Source organism: Anthonomus grandis, chromosome 6 (assembly GCF_022605725.1).
Source record: "Anthonomus grandis grandis chromosome 6, icAntGran1.3, whole genome shotgun sequence".
NCBI classification, from domain to species: Eukaryota; Metazoa; Arthropoda; class Insecta; order Coleoptera; family Curculionidae; genus Anthonomus; species Anthonomus grandis.
Window position 1 is genome coordinate 14,370,745 of NC_065551.1, and position 19,821 is coordinate 14,390,565.

General features: G+C 34.2%; 1 protein-coding gene across 2 annotated transcripts in view; it reads left to right on the forward strand.

The window, feature by feature from the left end:
* The window catches only part of LOC126737473 (monocarboxylate transporter 2-like), a 670,913-nt gene extending 651,122 nt beyond the window's left edge, over positions 1-19,791 (forward strand). For both annotated transcript variants that reach the window (XM_050442387.1, XM_050442388.1), the window contains 4 exons: positions 5,109-5,378; positions 6,966-7,236; positions 7,286-7,528; positions 19,379-19,791. In XM_050442387.1, coding sequence (XP_050298344.1) covers positions 5,109-5,378; positions 6,966-7,236; positions 7,286-7,528; positions 19,379-19,457 — 863 coding nt within the window. In that variant the 3' untranslated portion in view covers positions 19,458-19,791. The remainder of the gene's footprint in view (positions 1-5,108; positions 5,379-6,965; positions 7,237-7,285; positions 7,529-19,378) is intronic.
* Positions 19,792-19,821: the final 30 nt, after the last annotated feature.

Below are 19,821 nucleotides of genomic sequence, written 5' to 3' on the forward strand. Positions count from 1 at the left end.
TAATTAAGACTTTCACGATGGTAAATTTATAACTTTTGCACGTTGTCGCCTCCCCCACGATGCGTCCGGCACCATCCGGCCTGGTTGCCGGCGTGAATAGGTTTTGCCACCAACGGCAAGAGGTAGGAAAGACCGATGGTATAAATAGGATAAGGAATGTGTATTCAAGGAGGAGAGACAACGCCTCTTTGGCTTTCCATGCGATCCCCCAGTTAATCTCGAACTCTTTTGCATTTGTGTCTCAACTGTGTCACAGAAGTAAAAAAATTGCCAAATACACTAGAATTACTAGAATCAATGAATGCTGAGATGGCCGGTTTAAATTCGAAAATCGCTAAGATCAAATCTAATATAAATACCAAAAAAATAAGTGATATTAGCAAAAAGCTAACATCTGTGGAGAGATGATAAGATATAAAACATAGTAAATTCCAGATGAAATTAAAACTGGATACTTCAGGATTCAAAATAAAAGTGAATGGCATTCAGCAGCAACTAGATAGTCTGAAATACAATTATCCTGCTAATAACTTGGCTCAAGATAGTATAAGGTGCGAATCCAGTGACTCACTTGAGGCTCATTTGAATACCCATAGTGAGCAAATGGCAGCAAAGTTGGACTCGGTTGTTCGAGCTGTAAAGGAAACCAATACTGAACTGAACTTGCAACCACTTGTTTCCAATCTAGAGTCTAAAGGGTTGTTTACTAAAGTAGGTATGCAGTCCAAGTCTAAAGCTTTAGAACGTAAAGCTTTAAACTTGGACTGCACAACTGCTGGTAATATTTTACCCTCCACCAAGGCTATAGTTGTGGCTGAGCCTGATAAAAATGTTAATGTTAATTCTTTGCTCACTGCGGCAAAACCAATAACTGCTTTTCATATATCCAACCAAAATTACACTGTATCAGATGATATTTTAAAAGCACATCTTAAAAATATAGTGCTTGGCGCGGAAGATCCCTTTGCGCGGAAGATCACGATTGTTAAGCTCAGAACAAGTGAAACTTAAAGGAATTGGATATTCCTTTAATGTCGTTGTACCTAACGAATATTTCAGCGTAATTACGAAAGCTGAGAATTGGCCTAAGGAAGTATATGTCAGGAGGGGAGGTATATGCAGCATCCATCTTGTCGCTTCTCAAACACAATTCAACAAAAGGATGGAAATGTTCTCCTAACAAGGGGATCCAGAAACCACTGTTAGATCCATCTGAACAGTTCCGCTTAATTTCCCATCCCGACGCTATAGATTTTTATTATCAAAATGTTCGCGGTTTAAATTCAAAGGCGATTCCGTTTACAAAAGTTTGCTTAGCGGAAATGGACATCATCGGCTTAACAGAGACAAATTTACAAAATAATGTTGCGAACTCTGAACTGTTTCTGGATATTTACGATGTACACCGATGTAACCGAAATCTGCACAGAACTAGATTAACGAAGGGTGGAGGTTTGTTAGCTGTTAAACGCGAGTTTAAAATGTTACCCCTGAATTTATCTGAGTTGCTCCATATTGTAAATTCTATCGAGATTGTGGGTGCGCAAATTATCCTTTGATCATTTTGCGTGCTTTGTATTTATTGTCTATATACCTCCTGCTAGTAGCAAATTGGTTTATGATATGGTTACTTTGATACAATGCAATATTTGTGTGACAAGAAAATAGTTATAATGGGTGATTTTAATATTTTCAATTTTCTTATTCACCAGGATGACTCTATTGTGAGATCAATATTGGCATTTAGGAATATAATGGAATTCGTACAATGTAATAACATCCAAGTCAATGGAAGAATTCTGGATTTAGTGATAACCAATTTGTCTGAGTGTGAAGTTCATATGAGTAATTACTCATTTGTTGAATGCGATTATCATCCTTCATTAATTGTGAATTTTAAGGGTAAATAACCTCAGAATAATAATTTCACCCACAATTTACTGGTACAGAATTGTTTCAATTTTAAACGTGCTAACTATTCAATGTCATAAAGGTTAATCGAAACTGCTGACTGGCAGGAGGTGTTTGCCTCTTTGGATCCTAATGTATCTTGAGACAGCTTCTACAGTACTGTTAATGAAATATTTCATATAGCAGTTCCTCTTAAAATCGTTAAAAAACATAAATTTCTAGTCTGTTTTAATTCTGATATCATTAAAAATCTCAAACTAAAGAATTTTAGTTCAGAAAAACTCAAGAAGTATAGAACTCATTTTTATGAAAATTAGTTTAAAATAGTTTAAAGCAATATTAAAGAACAAATTAGGGTTGCTTTTTCTCGAATAGCCGAAAATCGAATTAATGGAGACTCTTCCGATTTTTGGAACTATGCTCAGAATAAGAAAGGCATTTCACGTATCCCCGGAGTAATGATGTTTCACCATTGTACAATAAAAGATCCACAGCAAATTGTTGATGATTTTGGAACTGTCTTTCAAAACGTATATATTGAGTCGACCCCATCTAGTATTGATGTTGGTATTGAATCGAGCCAGACTGTTAACAACTCTGTAAATTGCTCTTATAATTTTTCGCTGATCGATGAAATTGTCACCGCTTCTAAGAAACTAAAAAGTAAGTTGGCCTCCGGAACCGATGGAGTACAAAGTCTTGTCGTTAAAGATTATATTCGCGTTTTCTCAGGGCCTATTGCGCACGTATTTAATCTTATCCTGTCTTCAACAGTATTTCCCGATAGATGGAAGACTACAAGAATATCCCCGCTATTCAAAAAGGGACCGAAAAACTATATTCAAAATTACAGAGCTATATCAATATTATGTAATTTCTCCAAACTTTTTGAAATTAGCCATAGCGCCTAATCAATTTGGTTTCGTTAAAAATCGCTTCTGTGCAGTAAACCTTGCTTGCCTAAATCATTATTTGTGCCAGCATTTGGATAATAGAGATCAGGTTAATGCAATCTACCTTGATTTCTGCAAAGCTTTTCACCAAATTGACCACTTTGTATTTCTTCATAGGCTTACAGTTTTTGGTTTTTCTAAGGATTTATTTGCTTTAATAAAATCTTTTTTACAAGGTCGTAAACAATTTGTGGAATATGAAGGCTTTAAGTCTCCTGTATATGAGTGTGTTCGGGAGTTCCGCAAGGATCTAACTTCGGCTTTCTTTTATTTTTATTATTTATAAACGATCTTGCCAAATTACTGTCTTGTCAGAGTTTACTGTTTGCGGATGATATAAAATTGTTCACAAAAATAGATACTAAAGATAATTGCTAATTCCTTCAGGTAAATCTTAATAAATTTGAAAATTGGGCATTGTCAATAGACTATTATTTGAATGTTAATACAATGCTCTATTCTCTTATTTTCTAGAAAACTGTTGCCGATTAATTTTAACTATAGAGCAACTAATGTTGTGTTAAGCAAAGTGGATGAGGTAATCGATCTGGGAATTACTTATGATACGAAATTAAGTTTCGCCAAGCATGTAGCAATAATAGTTTCTGATTCTGCCAAATTTTTATTAATTTAAGGTTTTATTTATCGAAACTGTAGGCATTTTAAAAATATTGATACTTAAAACTACTTTTTTCTCTTGCATACGCTCAAAATTAGAATATGGATCTCTAATTTGATATAATGTGTCAGAATTATATTAATAATAATTTACATGGACGGTTCGATATTTTCGTTGAGTTTAAGGTCCATTATAGTATAAAGTAAATAGGTGCTGCAGGGCCTTTCTAGTATGTATATAGATACTCTTTTTAAGTACATAGAATGGTAAGCATTTATTTTCTATTTTTATACACACATATTTTGTTATTTTCTTTCCTGGTTTGCATATGCTGAAGTATACTAACTTCAATATATTTCAACATATTTTTATTGTTTCCCTTTTCTTTTTTTTTTTTCAAATCAAATTCTTTCCTATAATTGGGTTGAAACCAACCAACCCGTTAAAAATAAATGCATTTTTTTTCAAGTGCTTCCAATATGCTTCAAGGTGTGCGAGAGCAGGTATTCCGAAACCCGTTCCTCTGAGCCGTATATTATTACCCTCCTGCTAGAGGGTAATAATATACGGCTACAGGTTTGCCACATTATAACTGGGGAACGGTTTATCGCACAAGAAAAACTCTTTTTACAATATTATGATTAAATTTTTTTTGCATAAAAGTAAAAAACACTTTTTTGGGTACTTTGGCCCCATCAACTTTTTATAATTTTTATCGCAACCTGTGGACCCAATGAGAAAATCCCAACAATTTTTGTTAGTACAACTTTAATGTGTAGTATGTGAAATGTGCATTCCTGATGAAAGGAACAAAGTCATTTAAAATTAAAGTGTTTTTTCTTGTTTTATTTTTCAGACACGTGGATTAGCATTGTCACTTGTGCGTTTTTTCCAATAAAAATTTTTTATACAGGGTACCTCAAGTAGAAACTATGGCGTCAACATTAATTTTTTAAACTGGAACGATTGTCTTGTCTTGTCTTGTTGACTTAATGGCTCTCCTGCAAGGCAATTGCCAGCCCGATAAACTGGAACGATATATTCGGAATACTTTTTGTATAGGTTACCACATGCCTAAAGTCAGCGGTTTATCAAATTTGACGTAATAAAACATACGACATTAAAAAATAAAAAAATATAGTATAGTTATTTCAACTGATGTTTAATTTATTGTCCATTTACTTCAATACATTTTTGAAGTCGGTAAATAACTTCCAATTGGACATCTTCAATCATTTGCGGTTCGATTAGTCTAATTTCTTGTCGAATTCTTTGCTTGAATTCAACAATCTTGAATTTGAATTAAATTATTTTCTTCATAAGCATTATGTGGCCTATTTGCATAAACTTTGGACTTGAACTAGCCCCATAAGAAAAAAAGTCTAATGGGATTATATCCGGTGACCTTAGTGGCCACTCAATTCGGTTAAACTCAGCTTTAATCTTCTCCCGAAGACGCTAACATTGTTAGCGAAACACGTGTCGAGAGTAAAAATAAAGAGTTTTGGTTAGTGGTAAAACTGTCTCGTTATTTGAGCGTCACACCAAAGGTTCCAACCATAGGACTACATATAATACTTTAAAGATACATAAGATAATATTTTAAAGTTTTTTATACATTATAGGAATATCGTTGTTGGCACTCAGCGCTGTCCAAGGGTACCATGGGTACGTCCTGTTTGTTTGGCTGTATGGGATCTGTTTGGGTGGATTCACTTATTCCTTAAAAGCGTTTGCTTTGGAACGTATTAAGAATAAACATTTCACAAAGGCCTGGAGTTTTATACAAGGAGCGAAGTCGATACCAGTTCTGTTGGGCATCCCTTTGACTGGTTATATTAATCAGACTTATCCTAAGGCTGGATATTATTTTAGTTTTTCTGCTACTTTAATAGGTAAGTATTTTTGAGTACTAAACGATAACGGTGTTAATATATTATTTTAGTAAGATGAAATATAAAGACTAGAATAAAAACCATTAATAAATAAAGAGCAGAAATATGTTCCTGGATTTTTGAAGGCGGCTAATTATTATTCCAGTTAGGTTTTTTCGGAGAACCATTAAAAAAATCAACATTTTTATTTTACGATTCGATTTTTGAGACGAAATTAGCAGGAAAAGAGGGGTGACTCGACTAGCGTAGAGAAAGTTAGCTTTCTCTACGCTTTTTGAGAAACCGTAAAAATATGAAAATGAATTTTTTTTTCGAAAAACATGACATTATGTATAACGTCAATCTCCTTTCAGTACTTGTTTTACAGTGATTTTCAGTTCAGTTCAGTATATTACGGTAATTAACCAATTTACAAAATAAATATAGTATATAAAATATTTAATACAATAAGATTTTATATCGCAATAAAGCACTTGAAGTATTAGTACTAGCATTAAAAATCTAGCATAAATAACAGATAACAGGTAACATCAATAAAATAAAATAAAATATAAGGACAACAATGGTTTAAAACAGAGTAACTACAATAGAAAAGAAGACACACTTTAAGCAAAGTCAAGATATAAAATTATATTGCACTTAAGCAGATCTTAAAATTCGTTGAAGTGAACTCAGAGAACAATGAAACAAATCTATACTGATACTATTTGAGTTAATCATCATTCTACCTATTGCACAGTTTTCACCATACAGTGTACGATGTTGTTCAAGGTAGAATAATCTAGTCTGTCACAGCACTGTAATAGGAGGAACATTTAAATTAAGCTGACACAACAACTCAGGAGACTGTATTACATTGTTGAGAATCTTGTATGTTGTGACAATATCGCAATTTTTACGTCGAGTCTCCAACTTTTCAATGTTCAGCAATCTATACATTTCATTGTAATTAATATCAATATAAGGAATATTAAGTTTGTAAGCAATGTATCTTATGAATTTACTTTGAACTTTTTCTAGACACATTATATATTTAGCATAATAAAGTGACCATATACATGAATTCGACTCAAGTTGACTGCGAACCGATGAAAAATACAGAAGTTTGATGGAATCAATACTGCTGAAATCATGAGTGTGCCTCTTAATAAAACCCAACATTTTGTAAGCTTTATTACACAGGTTTTCAATATTTTTTGAAAAAATTAGTCTGCAATCAAAAAGCACCCCAAGATCACGTATCTCTGATACCTTCTCAATAAGTGAACTCATTAGATGGTACTGATAAAATGGTGGACTAAAACTCCTGGTAAATTGAATATATTTGCATTTTTTAGCATTTAGGACCATTTTATTGTTCTTGCACCATAATTCAAATTTGTGAAGATCAGAACAAAGTTCATGATGTGCCAAGTTACTGTCCATAATTCTAAAAATGTTAACATCATCAGCAAAACGTAACACATTACAATAATCAAAACAATGAACAACATTAATAAAAAAAAAATTAAATAAATCTATTTCTAATTCTATAAATATCCTTAGAATATGATTTATTTATCGACTAAAGTGTCTTTATTTATTTAGGAGCATGTCTAATGTTCCTAGTAGGCACCAAAAAGGAACCCATAAGCCTCCAACCGAGTCCTGCTGCAAACAATTGCAACCTGAACAACTGTGCAGTCGCCAATTTAAATGAGTGCGTATGCAGTGCTGCCACATACAACGGAGTGTGTGCGGCAACACCTGAGCTGATGCCTTACAGATTTTGTCGTCAAGGTAGTAACCATTATGAGAGGGTGTTTGCCAATTACGATGATTGTCATAGTAAGGGCTCACTTCTAGGAACTCCTCACAGGTAAGTTCTATGGTTAAAGCGAAAATTTAATATATATAGTGAGTTTTAGGCATTCGTATAGACCAAAACCTGGTCCGGAAATTCACTATTTGCCAAAATCTTTGAGTTATGCGGCCAATATTGATCATTCGGTGTATCATACGCCGAGCAAGAGTCAGCACCACGTTCCAGTGTTGGCCAACGTTAATAATGGTTCCAGCCATCAGGATTTGGTCAGATTCTCTTCATTACCTAGGCCCCAGCATAGGGGGATTTTGAGGCCAAGCAAAAGTGTTCCTGAGGGATTGTCTAGGTAAGAATATTTTATTTTTTGATTGTAAAATGAAAATTGGCAACATTAGATATCTGATTTGAATAGAACAACATTTGGTTAAATTTACAACTTTTAGAAGAAATGAATAATCTCTGTACTTAAGAAAAATTGATTCTAAAAGAGTGTAAAATATAAAAAGTGAGAGAGAAATATGTGAGAAATAAGTGAGTGATGAGAAGAAAATGTATGGAAAAATGTTTTTTTTACCCAATGTATCCAATTTTATCCATTAAATCACAAATATTATATATTATATAAAATACAAATATATAAATCACAATTCCATGTTTTACAAATTTTCTATTATTATTTGTTATTTTTTAAGTTTCGACGGATTTAAAGTCAATTTTCACTTCATGTCAGTCCTTCGATGTCGTTTTCTTATGTCTCCAAGGCATTTGATGTAATTTACCTTTCAAAATTTTTCATATATTCTAACTTCTAGTATCGAAACAATTTTTCATGTTTTCCATGCATTCAAAGTGAACTTTCAAATAACTTCAGGTCTTTGAGGCCGTTTTTCATGTCTTCCTGAAATCTATGGTAACTTCTGATTAAAAACAAAATAAAAATTTAAGATATAAGATAAGAGAGTTGAGAGAAAGTTGACTTAAGACCTGTTATTCAGATTTTAGTTTATTTGGAATGTCTAGGAGAAAGAAGAAAAATTACATCAATTGCCTGAGATTAGAAATTATACACTTCAGAAATATCTGTCAAACATAAAAATTCACGTGAATTGCCTGTAGTAATTAAAAAATTGGCACCAAAAACCTGGAAGGCAAAAAAAAATTCACGTTGACTACATGGAATGGAGCGTTATCATGAAACAGAATTAGCATCTTCGGGAAAAGGAGAAAACTTAACTAAAACTACTTACAACTGGTCTTACATACTAGAGATGTAATATTTCCAATGATGACTTTCCAAGGTTTATTGATGTATCTCTCAAAACTAAATCTGATTTTGCCAAAAAAGTTGAAGTTTTTCCTAAATAAAAATAAAATGGCTAGAGAGACCAGACATTTATAGTTAGTATAGAAAGTTTGCTTTCACTAAATAAAAATACTGAAAAAGTTGACAAATCTCAAGAAATCTTACCAAATAGAAAAACACCAAATTCTAATATTTTTAAGGGACTGAAAGAAAAAGATTGTTTCTATTTATACGCTGACAAAGATAAGAAAGTTACAATTTTAGGTAAAGTATAATATTTTAAACGAGATGGTGCTGTTATTGAAAATATGGGCCATTTTCAATAAAAAGATTTCTAAGAACACTATCAAAAATGATCTCGCAGGTCAGGACAGCATTAAATGGTTGTAAAAATCTTGTTTCCTTTTTAGAAAAATTCAAGTAACAATTTACAAGCCCAACAATTCCAAAACTATATTGTTTACCAAAAACCTATAAGCCTGGCAATAAAATGAGACCAATTTTTGCCACCATAGGATCTTCAACTTACCAAAGTTTTTAGTAGAGCAATTTGAGACATTAAAATTACGTTACGATATTTTTTCAGTCAGAAATATGCAATAATTGCTTTGAAGTTATTCTTTCCATTTTAAGTTAATATAAAACTGTTGTTTCTTTCGACATATATTCTTCGTTTTCAAGCATTCCTATACCCGAAACTTCTATATCCGATTAAACTTTTAAATAATTGAATCGTTCATTTCAAAAACGACTTAAGTCAATAATTTTGCCTTTTGACATTTCACTACCAAACATTTCTTCGGCCATAGACGCACATTCTATGTTAAAACGACACAAGTCTGACTCTTCCGTATATATAATTCAAAAGTAGATTTTCTACGTTCGCTGCAAAAACATCCTAAGTCGTCGACTTGGGTCGTTTTAACACCGAACAGAAATGAAACAAAAACTGGTGGGGAGACATTTTGTTCATCATAGAATGCCGTGTTTGGGATTGGCTACAGTTTATACAGTTTATTTTACAAGCTCAATCACGCGTGGCTAGTCGATTATTGTAGTGTCTGTTGAACTAGAAACGTTAAAATGTCGGGCTCTAGTAAAGGTGTTAATCCTGACCCGCTTAAAAAAAGGAAACCACATCCTGAATTGTATAAAAGAAATATTATAAAACATGCAAAGGTCAAAGGGGACCAACACGTAAACTGGAAAAGTAGTTCTGTCTCCGCACGTAGTACAGGTCCCGATTGCAAGTAAGTTGATTTTTTAAATACTTTTGTTGAGGATAAGTTTTGCAATATTTTTTTATTTTCAGCTGTAAGATGCACTCTTGTCGCACGTTACTTCAAGCTGACTTCAGTAACTGCATACATACTGCATGCAACATAACAAAACTAAACGGTTTTAATACAAAGGATGAACAGGATATTTACCTGCAACAGTTAATAGAAAAAAAATCTGTAAAATCACACAGACCTCGTAAAGGTGACTTAAGCATTCCCCGTGAGTACTCGTTTAAATATTTGATTGACTTGTCCTCAAAAAAACAAGTTGTTTGCAAGAAAGCTTTTTGTTCAATCTATGGCATTACGATTGCCTGTGTAAAACGTCTACTTAAGCTAAAACCCAGTCAGTAACACCACACGATAGACGTGGTAAGCACCCCAAGAAGAACACCATACCTCCAAATATCCTACAAAAAATTCATGATCATATTATGTCTTTCCCAAGGAAACAAACCCACTACTCTGGGGGTCATATGGAATATCTAGACGCACGGTTGGATATCAAGTCTATGTATTTACTTGTTAAATCGAAATACCCCGACCTGGGCATAAAGTACAAATTTTATATTAAGTATTTTAAGGAAAACTTCTCACTTCGGTTTGGCAGGCCCCAGGTCGACACTTGTATAACATGCGAAGAACTTATGGTGAAAATTAAAAGTTCCAACTTGGGAGATCATGCAAAAGGGCAGCTGAAGCCGAGCTAGCAGTCCACAAACGACGAAGTAAGAAGTTCCATAATAAAATATCTGAGGTCCAAGAGCTTTGTAAATCCCCGGATGACGTCGCAGCAATCACATTCGATTTCATGCAAAACTTGCCCCTCCCGAATATTCCCATTCAAGAAGTATTTTATCTACGACATCCGGGGCATGTCTGTTAGGACAGAAAAAGGTTTTTTTTTCTGCCCTAACTGACACGGGACGCTTTAATAACATTCAGCACTATTTTCCCATCCGAGGTCACTCTTTTTTACCTAATGACCGGGACTTTGGACCGGGACTTTATTAAAAGGAAAATTAAAAAACACGATCGTATTTACGTTCCGGATGAATATTATAGTATTATTGCTAACGTCAGTAATGATTTTAGAGTATTTATGCTTCAATCCAACCAGATTTATGATTTTGTTCAATGGTGGCCAGAATACTATAAGAAGACATGTATTTCTATTGAGTCTGTTGGAAAAAGAATACCTAAGGCTCTCAAACAAGCATTTGCACCATCAGCGTTTATGTATTATGAATACAAGAAGAACCGAAAGGGAATTATATTAACTATACTCTATTTCAGAAGTGTATAGAGCAATAAACTGGGGAATTCCGTTCTGTTTGGCTACATTTCGTGGTAGTTCATAGGCGCAGGTACTTATAATATTTATGAATTTAATTTTCACGGATTAAATGCCTTTATTTTGAAAGAGATTAAATACTAAATAAATACTTTTAATCCTTTTGTATAGGTACCTATCTTTTAACGCTTTGTAACATGCAAAAATGGGGTCAGGTAATATATACAGACTATAAATACTTTTAAATCATATTTTAAACGTTAGTAGTCACTGCTACGCTGTAGTGTAATCACAATATTATTATCCCAATATTTAAAAAATGGAGGTATTCAGTCCAACGAAAAGATGTACTAAAAATTCTCCACTATCGCTGAGTGAAAAAGTTATTATTTTAAATGTACATGATTGCATAAAACACGATTACCCTAGTTTTACTGTGCAAGAAATTGTTGAAAAATGTTCTCGAATGAGTGGAATTGGAAAGTCCACCATTTTCAAATTGTTGCGGGAAAGAAAAGTAGCAGGTCAAGTGGAATCTCCCAAGCAAAAGCCAGGACGACCTACAAAAGTCCTTGATGAAAATGCCAAATGTATAATTCGAAGAAAAGTTCACTCTTTTTATTTTAAAAAGGAAATACCCACCGTAGACAAAATTTTAATGGAGCTTGGCCGAGATGACAGTATTCCGTTGATAAGTAGAAAACTTTTATGGAAAACTTTAAAAAATATGGATTTTGCCTGGGAAAAGCATAACCGCAAAGCACTTTTACTGGAGAGCGACGAAATTGTTTGTTGGAGACGACAATACTTGAGAAGTATCAAGCAGTACCGCAGGGAGCAAAAGAAAGTTTTTTATCTTGATGAGACGTGGATTAACGAAGGTTATATAGTCCAAAAAATGTGGCAAGACAAAAATATAACCAGTGCTCGCCAAGCTTTCATAGAAGGCCTGTCTACGGGTATTAAAGTACCTTCGGGAAAAGGAAAAAGACTTATAATCACACATATTGGAAGCGAAGAGGGATTTTTAAAAGAAGGTCTGCTAACCTTTGAGTCGACTCGCACAGGAGATTACCATGAAGACTAGAACTCAGACGTTTTCGAGGACTATTTTGGTGAAATGATAAAATTTCTTCCGGCTAATTCGGTGGTGGTTATGGATAACGCAAGCTATCATTCACGGCGAATAGAGAAGACGCCAACTTCAAGTTGGAGAAAGCAAGAAATTATCGATTGGCTGACTGCAAAGGGTATTGCGTTTGAAGCAAATTTGATAAAAAAAGAACTGCTGGCAATAGCAAACTTACACAAAACTCGTTTCATGAAATACGCCGTGGAAGATATAGCCGAAAAATATAATATAACTGTACTGCGCTTACCGCCATATGATTGCGAACTAAATCCTATAGAACTGATATGGGCGCAGGTAAAAGGATTTGTAGCAAGACAAAACACGACTTTTAAAATGAAAGATGTTAAGCTACTGTTTGATCAAGCCATTACGGAAGCGACACCAGAGAATTGGCGAAAAGCAGTCCAGCATGTAATTAAGCAAAAGGACAAAATGTGGGATCTTGACAACCTCATCGATCAGACAGTCGATCCTTTAATTATAATGTCAAGAGGTGATGACAGTTCGTCAGATGACGACGAAGACTACAATCTATTATAATTTAAAATTGTTATACACTGTTCAAAAAGTGCCAGATCCAAAAGTGACATTTTCAACTGTTTTACTCTACATATTATGTTCAATAAATTTGTGAAAAAAATATATTATTCCATTTAAACAAAAGTAACTTTCTAAAATAAAATAGCATTTAAGTACATTAATTATAAGGTAAAAAACAAGTCCCAGTTGCACGCCTTTGGCGAACCGTTTTCAATGTTTATCAGTGGGTAACAATGGGCAAAACTCATAAATTGACCCAAAACCGGGTGGCACAACCTGCAATCAACGAAAAGAAAGAATTTTACATTGAAACTAATACCCAACTAAGGTAGTGGCATAAAATATTGGTGGATCACCAGGTACCACTTTTGCATACCTAATGAGGTTTTATTGCTCTACACACTTCTGATATAGAGTATAGTAACTATATTGATAGGTTAAAAACTCATTCTTTTTCTTAGAAATAAAGCTCAACCTATTAGTTTTCCACCTCTCGGAAAAGCCTACCCAAGAAACTGTGTGCCAATAAACCCAAAAAAAATTGAAAACATCCGACAAGTGCAGAACAGTATTTTAGAGGAACACAAGGGCTTCTACGAAAACATCCTGCGTTGGCCAACCGATGACAACATAGAAGAGGCTGAAAATGACCTTGAATTTGACTATGTGCCCTAATTTTTTTTTTTAATTTGGTTTACTTATTTTTATAATGCGGAACTACAATGTTTTTTTTTATGTTCTTACTTAAATTTTGCAATAAAATATATTTTTCTTCTAATATTTTTTTTTTGTTCTTTGCAATAATGACCTAAGTCATTTTTTGTATCGTTTAAAAAAAAAACGGTTGATTTTTTTTCTGGGTGGTAGGTGTTTTTCAAATAGCTTAGTATACTAGGTATTTCCCCAATGCGTTTTCATTAAAAATTAATTTATTCTGTGTAGTATTAGTTTTTTGCTTCTCCTGTAAAATCTAGTTTTCTGACTTAAGTCGTTTTTGAAATGACCGATAATATAATAATAAGATAATATAATTAATAAACTTACAAAACTTTGCATCACAAATATTTCTCAATGCAACAATTCGAATTGTGAAGAACTTTAGGATACAGCCATGGGTATCTTATCTTCTTTTCTCGCACAGGTCATATCATAAACTCTTTTGAGTTAAATGCAAAAAATACATTCCAGTATTTTCCACGAATTTGGGTAAGATAACTTGATGAGGTACTTGCCGTGTTCCATAGAGGCAAATACAATACAGGGTGTTCGAAAAATAGACGGAGATATTTCAATGGGTGATTCCTTGTAAAAAAATATGAGAAAAAGTTTCAGATATACAGGGTGATACATTTTTTCAAAATATTATTTTTTTATTAATATTAAAAAAAAATATTTACTTTTCGATTTTACGATTCGAATTTGAAATTTGGCAGTATTACTTGTTGTATTAAGAGGCTAATTTAGTCCTAATTAGATTGAAATTATAAGGTCCAGTGACGTCGCGGGACATCTTAGCAAATATTGTTGGCAAAAAATGTACACCACTGCTTTTTTTTCAACTTTAATATTTGTTGTTTGATTAAGCATTTGAAAATACAACTTTTTGGCCTCTTATATTTTTTTCGTATCTCACTTCGTTTTCGACAAAAAAAAATAAATACCGTTTTATTGCATGCCACTGGACATAATTGGTTTATTAATTTTTGGTAAAAAAATCAACGGTGCCTTGGAAAACAAAAAATCATTTCTGCATGGAGGTTTGACATTGACAAGTGTCAGTTCTCTTAGAAAAATAATTAATATTAATAAACAATTAATATTAAAAAAAAAAATTATCACCCTTATCTTGAAAACTGTGCATTTCCGGACCCAAGTTTATAGAAGCTTCTATTTCTCTCCATCTATTTTTCGAACACCCTGATAGATAATTTTGTAGAACAACTTAATAAATGTTTTTTGAGCAAGAAATCACTAATCGACTTCCATTCTTAGATACTCTTGTCATCAAAAATAATAATTTGAATAATAATTTAAGGTTAAAATTTTATATTTGTCGAAAATCAGGCGCGCAGAGGCTACTGGGGCAGAACATTTTGGGTCCATCTCTTTCAAATCCGATATTTATGAATGAAAAATAAACAAAAAATTTATTTACTTATTTATTTATGTTTCCATATAGTAAATTTTACATTTTTTTGAATCTAATGCACAATATAGCTTTTAGATAAATGTTACCATTTACTGCACGGGTTTCCTTGACTTTCTTGCACTGAGCTCTTTAGAAACGGATCTGGGAAAGTGTCCGGATCTTCCCCCCACCCCCTCCCAAAATATCGGCTCCCCGAATTTCCTTAAATTCGAACAAAAGAATATAATTTCATTGACAGTGGTCAAACTAATTTTTGGATTAACTATAAGAACTTCTCATCCTTTACCTTTTTATTTACGTTCACTGAAACTTGTGCTCCGGGATATAAAATGGTCTTTCGTGAGGGGATACGCTTGGATTTTTCAAATATTCCCTAAAACATATTTTCTAGATCCGTCCCTGGAACTCTCCGATAATTTCCTCAAAATTGATCGAACTTGCCTTTTTATGCTCAACGGTGATTAGGTGATTCAACCTGTCTTCGCTCATGATGGATCGTAATTTGTTAGTGATCAGAGCAAGCTGCCGACGGCTCCTTTTTCCAGAAGCAACAAATAGTGGCAAATTAAATAAGTCTCAATGCGATATACATACTTGTGGCAAATCACTATCAACAAAGTCATTTGGTTATGCGTTTTTAAATGCAGCAGCCGCAGCAGAAGTAAGAGATGGCTTTTCAAAATTAGCATAGGCATTTTAATATTTACCTGCAGCATATTCAAGATTACTCAGGTTATCTTGGGGCTCAATACTGGATGTTAAAAGCTTTAACATTTCTGATATCCTAGAATGTACGCGCCAAGCTCATTAAACAAAAGATCTACTGAGGGAAACATTTGAACCTTTAAGCGTTCCGCAGGGCTGTAAACGTCTCTACACCAGAATCTTTATCATAAAATATGTTTTTCTTTAGAATACGCTGTTGACTCTCCCTCAGCTCAGGTATGATCTTCAAATTTAATGCAACAAGTTTGGCTTCTTTTAAAATGTCTGGTTAGAAATATTTTAAGCGACGTATGTCGGTTAAAAGTTAAATAACACTGCGATCTGCTTGTTCCATTGTTAATTTTATTTATAGTGGAACCATACGAAAGTTTAGCAATATTCAAAAAAACAAAAAACCATTTTAAGTAGGGTCCCGTAACTTATAGCCAAATGTATAGTTTATTTAGTGTCTAAACTTTGTTCAGCCGTGATTCATTTGATGTTTCATTTTATTAATTACAGCTTTAGCATGTAAGGCCAGTTGCAAGTAGTTTTAGTTCCCATCTTTTCCCAAAGATGCATCATCAGCCAAGCACGGGTCGAGAATAAAATAAAGAGTTTTGGTTAGTAGTAAAACTTTTGATATTTCATATAGCAGCGTTCTTACCGTTCGTTAAGTGTGAATTATATCAATCAATGCATGAAAATAGTCAACTAATTAATTTATTACTAGAAAAGTGTATTTTCACTATAATTACTTACTATTTCGAACATAACTTCTCAACTGACAACCGACTCCCAGCAGCGCCGCAGCTAAATATGTATTCGGCTGACCATGATTCTAGAAGATCGCTGACTTTCCATGGGTCTCACGCAGTATGTCACTTGTGTCATTCCGGAATGACGGAGAATCAGCTGGTATTCTCGACGTTTCAAATATTGTTACACTGCCCTCTCTCTAAGCTAATTTCCTGTCGAAATAATCCCAAAAATGGCTGACGTGGATATCAGAAGAAGGTTTCTCTCTTGCAAATGGGATCACTTGTAGAAAAACAATCAACGGTTTTCTTCAGAGAACCATGTTGGGGAGTATAACATCAAACCAGAACTTGTACGCCTGTAGACCTGAAGACCACTTCTAATATGCTGCGAATCATCCTCCAGTCCAGGTTATCCAGTTCGCATGCGAGTTGACAATTGCTAGGCTTCTCGGATCCTTGGCAAGCAACTCCGCCTTTTAAGAACACAAAGCGTCTCAAACCTCCTTATAGGTTGACTTCTGGTGAAGCGCCTCTTTGGTAACCAGATAGAAGATCTTTCTACCAGTCTTTTCATCGGTTATCTTGCTTGCCCAACTCTGAGGTTAGACCCATAAAGCTCTTGAAATTTTTAAAACATTGTACGGAAAACTTCACCTATTCCGCTAGACATTTGTAAATCCTTAGCTATACAATTTTCGACTCTTTCGGCCAATAAAATGATGGTATATGATAAAATGATTTATCGAATGTCAAATCCTACTCTGGTTGGATTTACCGCAGCTCAGCGTCTTCGTGGTTTTCATAATATGGAGCCAATCGGTTAAAGTGAATGACTTGAATTTTACCCCTTGTCAGCTGTTGTATTATGTAAAGAACATCGTTGATGGCTTTCAGCACTTTGTATGGCCCATCCCAGGATGTTCGAAGTTTCGTTGATATGCGCTTCCATCTATTAGGGTCATAGAGCCAAAGTAAGTCATCCTTGATATACCTCTGGTTTTTGGCATTGACATCATATTCACCCTTCATTTAATCGCTGACATCTTGAGTAGAAATGCGCGCTTGATTATAAATGACATCCATTCTTCTACCAGCTCACTGAAGTAGTTCTCTCCGGCAACATCGGTTCCTGGCGGCGAACCAAACTTGCCGAACAGATTGCATGAGAGACGGAGTTCTTTTCCCATCACTATTCGAGCCGGAGACTCGCCTATACTTTCATGGATGACCGATCGATAAGCCAACCGAAAGAAATGAAAAAATCCAACCCAGTCTATTTGGTGGCTAGATACTACTTTGACCGGGTACCGATTAATGCTTCTATTGATTGATTTCACCATGTCATCTCACTACGAGTGTAATGCAATAATTCTTGTTTTCTTAATTCCAAGCGTCTTACAGATGTTCTGCAATAAGCTGGATTCAAAAGCTCGTCCTTGGTCTGAAAGTAGCTCCAAAGGTACACCAAATCGGCAGATCCATTCTTTTATTAAGGCGTCGGCGATAGTAGAGGCTTCTTGGTTTGGTAGAGCGTGTGCCTTAACCCATTTGCTAAAATAGTCCCTCCATCACGACCACGATATACTTATTCCCTGCTTCTGATTCAGGAAACGGAACGTCAATAGCAATTCCTTGGAAGGGACGTCTCACGTTGTACTGATGCATCGAAGCCTTCTGCTTTCTCTGCGGCTTATTATTTGCTGCACATACAACGCAGTTCCTACACTAACCCCTTAGTATTAATCCTTTTTCCTCCTTAAGTATTTGCCGTCGTTAACCACGATGGCAAAGACGTGACCTGCTTTGTCACATTTTCAACATTCCTTCCGGTGGCCACGTCGCCTCCCGTAATATCTGCTTAACCGATTTCTCCAAATGGTCCTTTCCTGGAATCACTTTCCGAATACGAGCCTAGTCCTTATTCGTGTTCTTGGCAGCCTCGAATTTAAAGGGCCATGTCAAAGGCTCCATGGGACATCTGGATATGCCAGTCGAATTTAACGTGCAATATCGGCTTCAAATTCTTGTAAAGACTGACGTTTGGCACCGATTTTTCAACTGCACGTGGTAGACATGTCCCAGGTGATTGGCCATAAGGCATCTTCAAACGCCGCTCTAGATGGTCGTACACTTCTTGTTCCTCGGAGGACTAGGACTTCCTCTCAAGGCGAATATAAGAGCAAGGGTTTTTTCCAAGAATGACCAATCATTTACTTTTGTAGCCGCTTCAAACTGACGACCCAACAGATTCCATATTGCTACGAGCTTCGTTTTTGCTGTCCACTGCTGAAGGTCTGCTTTTTTTGCTTTGAACTTCCTGGTTCTGCCCTCCATCAAATAAGCGGATCTGCTTTTCCAATGCCGAAGATTTTTCTAGAATTTCTTCTTTTAATTCCTTTTTTAAATTGGCATTGCTTTCCAATATTTTTTCCAACCTGGCATAATTCTCTCTTGAATGTGACAAACCTTGAACTTTAAACCTTGCAACATTTGAATATTGCTTTCACCAGCAAAAATAAAATTGTCGCCTTCTTCGAGTAATGCGTTACGAAACCACTATTTATTTCCCGTCGTATCGCAGTGCATTTCCTCCAGCTCCCTCTTTAGCTCAGAAACTTTTAAATACAACAGCTTTGCCATTTTTACACATGTGAAAAAATCAGCTGGTATTCTGGACGTTTCCAATATCGTTGCAATATTCCTAGAAATTATAAAAAGCTACTATCGCTATTATTAGAGTTAAAAAATATTATAACATACTTTAAAATAATTATTTATTCTTTATTTATTTATTTTATAATTATTTTTATCTTTTTTTTTTACTATTTTTTTAGTAGTTTTGTAAGCAAACCTTGTAAAAGAAAGTTTATTTTGCATAATTATATCAACAAATATTTCCCAACGTTATTTAAGAAATAGTTTTAGTTTGTCTTTTTTTCTAATCATTACTACATTTAATGATAAGTTCTTCCACTCTTATACCTAAAAAAACTACAATTTTAATAAACTATTTACGAATTTATCTATTTCAGATGGGAGTATTGTGGATCCTACAGACGCCCAATAGTTAGAAACGTTCAAGTTATCGAGCAAATTACAACGTCAGTTTAGTACCTCTACGACTTATTCATTAAATCTTTGTAATATAAAAGCCGCGTTTTCATATGAAGTTTTTAGATTTTAATATTTAAAAAAAAATTATTTAATCGCGTCAAATTATCCATATAAGCTAATAATTGTTTTGGACCAAAATGTTTATAAATTTCCCTTCAAACAAACCTATGCCAAAGATAATGTAAGAGTGATTTATTTATTTTGCATATCAATTAAAGTAAATTAGTGTTTTTGTTTTGAAAAAAGCAATACTATATGGTTGTGATATAAAAATTACAGAAAATCTCATATTAATATTATTAACAGCAAATATAGCCACTACATTATATAGGATGCCTTAACGTTTAATTTTAGACACCCT